Source organism: Gobio gobio, assembly GCF_949357685.1.
Source record: "Gobio gobio genome assembly, chromosome: 18".
NCBI classification, from domain to species: domain Eukaryota; kingdom Metazoa; phylum Chordata; class Actinopteri; order Cypriniformes; family Gobionidae; genus Gobio; species Gobio gobio.
In genome coordinates this window covers 21062322-21068234 of record NC_137111.1, presented here as the reverse complement: position 1 = coordinate 21068234, position 5913 = coordinate 21062322, and the positions used below count along the sequence as shown (strand labels likewise).

The window sequence follows — 5913 nt, the reverse complement described above, 5'->3', positions numbered from 1 at the left end:
AGAATTATATAGATATAGATTCATAGGTGATATATAGATAGATATATTAATAGAATATATAAAAATGGAGGCTGCACGCAAGAGATGCCGTACATCTGTGGTGTGGGAGCATTTCCATTTGGAAGCACCAAATAAAGTGAGATGTGTGTATTGTGATAGGCAGCTAGCCTTCTGCAACAATACATCATCCATGTATTTACATCATCCAAAAATATTTGTGCATGCCAGCAACAAGTGTCCCTTGTGAGAGGATTTTTCAAAGGCTGGAGAAATTATATGTAAAAAAAAGAAGTCGGCTGAGTCCTTCAACAGCAGAGCAATTCATATTTTTGAATAAAAATGTTTTGTGACAAATGTGACACATTGTGGCTTTATTTATTTTATTAATGTTCATTTTGTATAACAAACAAAATATATATAGTTCTTTACAATGACGAGGCTACAGGTTACAAAACCAAGATCATGTAGTTGTCAGACAGATGTTAAAAACAATTTTTTTTACATGGATCATTGTCAAGGTATTTCAGATCAACACATGGAAATGACCACTAGATGGCGCCGTAGAGACGGGTGTCAGATTGATTCGAAGCTTCGAAACAATATGACACATTTGCTTCAACTGCTTCAGTGCTTCACGAAGCCTCGGTCTGCCCATCACTAGCAAGCAGTCCACACAGGCAAACAAGGCAGGAGAGACAGGCAAAAGGGTAATCCGGGAGACAGGCAAGAAATCCAAAAACCAGAGACATGAAACCAGGGAAACGCTCAGAAATGCAGTATATACAACAAACAAGACTTCACAGTTGATGAAAGAGTGAACATGGTTTATATAGGCTGGGGTAATGAGGTAATGTGACACAGGTGCAAACAATGAGTGATGATGAGTCCGGGCAAAGGATTATGGGTAATGTAGTTTGTGATGGAGTGACAGTCCGGGGTGGAGTGCCCTCAGGTGGTAATCAGGGGCACTCTCACTTGAGATTGTGACAGGCAGATTGTAATGCGTTTAAAATGGCCACATATTTACCCAGAAATACACAACAAATGTGCACTGCATGTAATTGTCAGAGTTATGTTCTGTTTTGGCCATGCTTCTTTGTGTTTTGGTTCCGTCTTCCTTGTCTGCTAGTTTGACTCAGTTTCTCTGCTTGTTTAATTATTATTCCGGTCACCCGTTGTCTCATTAATTATCTCATTAGTTCCTGTGTATTTATATACATCCTGTTCTGTTCAGTTCACTGTCCTCTTAATGTCAATATCGAGGTGTGTTAATCTGTTACCCTGCCTGTTCTGTGAGTTTTGTACTAAAGACTATTTGTACATGCACTTAACTCTGAGCAACAACCCGTGACAATAATGTGCCTAAAGCCAGGAACAAATTTCTTCCCTTGTGAAACCAAATGGTGGAAACATTTGGAGAAACACTCATTTCTATGAAGAATTAACAACGCAAATGCTTCTGCAAGAACTCTAAAGACTGTCAATGGTTTCTACAGTAATCGCGTCATGAGGGACATGATTTGAGGCAATGAGAAATAGGGGAGAGCGGGGCACAACCTAATGCGGGATTAGTTGTAACACGCATGGTTTAAATGTAACTTTCCACACATGCCAGCATGAAGACACTTAGTGTATTTACTAATTGCCATACCAACATTATTTAGAGAAATAATTGCGCCAAAATTAAAAAAATCTTTGGAAGATATAACTGAACATTTATTTAACCATAGCAAGTTTATTTTTCATTTCTGTTTTTTGTGTTTATTTAAAATAAGACAAATATATTATTTTAATCTTCTATATGTTAATTAACAGTTGAGATCTAGATCTAACCAGCAGAAGACACGAGCCGGGGTTAAATCCCAGTTGTGCAGGTTGTAACACTGCATTACAATGAGCCCCTATTAGAACTGCTATTATATTCTATACTTTTATGAATTATTTTGAGAAACCATGAGAAAAGTGTAAATAAAGACTGAGAGTCAATGTTCAGAAACGCCTAATTATCTTTTTTTTTTTTTAACTATGCTGTAAAACTGTGTTTTGAGGTGTGTTTGTTGTCAAACTCAAAAAAATAGTTTATTTTTAATGATTAAAAAATGGCATTATTTTATTTGAAAAGTTAATAATTATATGTTATTGACAACATATTTTAGGCTGTCTTGGATATTTGTTTTTTATTATATCAGGTAACATTTTAAGCTGTCATTTGGTCATGTTACAATGAACCCCACCTATGGGGCATGTTGTCAAATTTCACTTCCATTCTTTCGGGGTAAAGCAAGAAAAAAGTATACACTATATTAACGAAACAAAACCACATAATTATAGTAGACGTGTGCAATTAATGTGTGTGGAAAAAAAAAAAAAACTCAAGTACAAGCACCTCAAGTGGATTTACACACACTGAGAAAGTCAAAAAGCGTTAGGTTGTGCCCTGCTCTCCTCTATATAATGAGAAATATAAATTGAAGTTACTTGAGTACCAAATGGTGCCTTATGGCTCCAGTGTTCCTCCAAGTGTGGCAATCTGAGGAACACTTTTTCATTAGGAAAACTCCCCTAATGACAGTTTGAGAGCAGTCACAACTAAAGAAATGACAGAAAGAGGCTATACATTTTTTTTATTATTTGCTTATAAACAGCACCCTTACACCTAAACTGATACAGATAGGCCACTGATGCCAATCACTTAGACATACAGTGAGATAATGATTATATAATGATTTCTTTTTTTTAGAAACATACAGAAATGCACAGATTTAAACTAGTTACACAGTACAGTTGCTAGCCATGCTGACAGCGGCCCCCACAGCGGCTCCCACAGCCCCCACGATGGCTTGACCTGCCAAAGGGATTCCAGCAGCACCTAATGACATAAAAAAAATACCAGGAGAAAAAGCTTTTGTAGCCTATTTGACCCTTGCATTAATCAGTTTTATTGTTGAATGGCAAAGAGTTAAAAAAAAAAAAAAATTTATTCCAGATATTTGGCTCACCAGCAGCTTGAAGAGTTGCAACCACACCTCCAGCTACGACCCCTCCTCCGTTAGCCACGGCGGCAGCTGACATCATAGTGGAGGCAATGGAACCTGCAGCAATTCCACCGGCGGTGAAACCGACCGCTGTTAGAACAGCTGGAGCTGCAACAACTGCTCCGGCTATTAGTAGAAACAAAGTAGTTCAGGTGTAAAATAATTTATATATTCCAATAAAACAGGGGTTTTCAAAATGGTCCTGCAGCACTTCCAGTACAACACTTTTTCTGTGGTTGCGTCCGAAATCACTCTCTCTTGAGTAGGTGCTTATTTTGAATAAGTACATCACAACCACTAAAACAATTTTGTTCGCTTCACTGCCATTCAAAAATCCTCTCCCGTGGCCACATAAGATGCGTGACCCACAAATATCCCCCCATTGCATTATTATTCATTTTTTTATTTTAGGTGAATACAGTACAGATTGTCACTAATACTATCCACGATAGCCTACATATTGTTGCATTTTTGTATTGCGATAAATTGTGACACAATATATTGTTACACCCTTAATGAATACTGTGTGAATTCAGACATACTACTCCTGTCACATACTTATTTTCTCCTACTATATAGTAGGGAAGTGTGTGATTTCGGATGCAGCCAGAGTCTCCCTCATCTACACTCCTGATTCAACTCATCAGCTCATTAGTAGAGACGGCAAGGCCTGAAATATGTGTTTGTTAAGGGAGACAGGATACAGGATGCGCAGTGCTGCAGGACAGGTTTGAAAACATCTGCACTAAAAAATGGTATGTTTGGAATTAACTACCAATGAGACTATACAGTATTTATTCATCTTTGTTAACGTTAGTTGTAAATGCAACTGCTCATTGTTCATGTTAGCTCAGGTCCATTAACACAAACTTTTGATTCTATATCAAATTTGATTTTATATATATATATATATATATATATATATATATATATATATATATATATATATATATATATATATATAACTAACAAAACAGCAGATATAACTATTTTCATTTAGAGAAAAAATGCTACTGACATATAAGATATGCATCTAGAGAGAAAAAAGAGGCCATAAGGAACTGACATAACTTATGTCAGAGCCTTTTTTCTCTAGATGCATATCTGTAATGTTTTTTTTTTCTAAGGCACATTTATAGAAGCTAACATGAATAATGAGCAGTTGCATTTATAACTAACATTAACAAAGAATATATTGCTTATGGTTTGTTAAGATAGTTAATGTTGACACCAGAATAAAAATGTTAATGATTCTAAAGCTTAAAGCTCAAACTGTTTTTTTTAGCTGTTTTAACTAAAAGCAACTTGCACTGAAATATAATATATAGATATTTAGATATATTTTTTACCTGCTGCTGCACCTGTTGCAAGAAGCGTAACTAGAGGATAGATGAGGAAAAACAAGTAAACTGTCAGCTGTTGAAAAGCATTTAAAATTGTACAGATATATTAAAAGATACTTACGGGGATCCATCTTAAGTCGACTCTGTTAAAGCAAGTAAACTAAGGATGCTCTTGCTTTACACTGGTCTCACACGGGAGAGCCTGTTTTTATAGCATCTGGGCGTCTCCTTGTTCAAGAAACGAAATCGAAACTAACATCACAACGCATGCGCTTTAGTAAGTTTCGATTACGTCATGAATGTTTAAACACGCATTCCCGCGATGACCTATTCTATTATGCATTACACAAATTACATTTTACATATAACATATTTGCAACTTTATTTGACAGGATATATTAATGGTTAACTAAGAGTTAGCAGTTTGACTCGATGTCTATGTCTGTAGGCTATGTAAAAGGTAATGTTTACATTCATCCACAATAGCAACATGTTTTTCTCCCTGTAGCTTTCAAAAGCTCTTCAAGCGATGCGATTTTGAAATACTGGATATGCATTTTGTATTTTATCTCCAATGGCACTGCCCAAGAAAGGAAAACGAAACCATATAACAAATAGAGCGGAACATTAGACAAACAATGGATGACGGCAGGTTCTGAATTATCAGTTGCTGTTTGCTAACTGAGCAAATACATTTTAATTTTTAAATAAATAGTTTCAGACAACTGCAATTATTACGGTGACGCATTGTTGCCACATACATATTATATACACATTTTTGTTCCGGTTAAATAACGAGATCTCGTTTTAAGGTCATCTTCTTGTAATAACGAGATGTTATGTCATTAAATTGACATATATTTTCTCCAAATAAGGACATATGTTGTGTAGTGATGTGTACAAAACATTCCTCGTACCTATGCACTGGGTTGGACTTCAGTTGGGAGAAAAAAAAACCCAGGTAAATCGCACTGTTGTGTCAGTCGCATTGTATTCAAAATATACCAGTATTTTGAATACAATGCGACTGACACAACAGTGCGAAATGTTTACAAACATTATCAACATGTAGGCTATATTAGGCTATTTCCACAACAAATCCTTTAAATGTAACGAAAGTCATAACAGAATGAAAAATATTATATATTATATTATATTATATTATATTATATTATATTATATTATATTATAATAGTGCCATTCTGTCAGAGTTCTGTCACTTCTGTTTAGTATTTTCTTGGTTTGTGACTGAGCTCTGACACTAATGAGTTTGTCTTGTTTTGTGTGAGCACATGACAAGTATTTGTCTAGTCATGTGCTTGTGTTTGTCAAGTTTGGTGTGATGGCATGTGTCTCTTGTCCTGACCCCGCCCCTCTTGTTACCTGATTATTGTTTGATTTGCCCCACCTGTTCTCCCTCATCATCCTTCCTTGTTTGTTCCCTTTATAATCTCCTTGTGTTTACAGGCCTGTGCTGGACCGTTGTTTTCCGTCACCCGTTATGTGCTTCCTGGTTGATTCATGTTCCTGATCCT

At 36.0% G+C, this 5913-nt stretch overlaps 1 protein-coding gene across 1 annotated transcript; it reads right to left on the bottom strand.

Moving 5' to 3' along the window:
• Positions 1-357: 357 nt before the first annotated feature.
• LOC307142286 (uncharacterized protein) lies at positions 358-4631 on the bottom strand. The gene is made up of 4 exons (XM_079842987.1): positions 4500-4631; positions 4385-4414; positions 3000-3161; positions 358-2869 (listed from the first exon to the last, which is right to left on the bottom strand). Exons 1-4 carry the CDS (start codon positions 4507-4509, stop codon positions 2772-2774), a joined length of 300 nt encoding a protein of 99 aa, XP_079699113.1. The 5' UTR covers positions 4510-4631; the 3' UTR covers positions 358-2771.
• Positions 4632-5913: the final 1282 nt, after the last annotated feature.

Excerpts from the sequence above, each read along its gene's own strand:
- LOC307142286 (XM_079842987.1), bottom strand. Across the intron at positions 3,162-4,384 it reads TGCAACAGGTGCAGCAGCAG|CCGGAGCAGTTGTTGCAGCT; the intron begins GTAAAAAATATA and ends TTCTACTAATAG. Across the intron at positions 2,870-2,999 it reads TGCAACTCTTCAAGCTGCTG|GTGCTGCTGGAATCCCTTTG; the intron begins GTGAGCCAAATA and ends TTATGTCATTAG.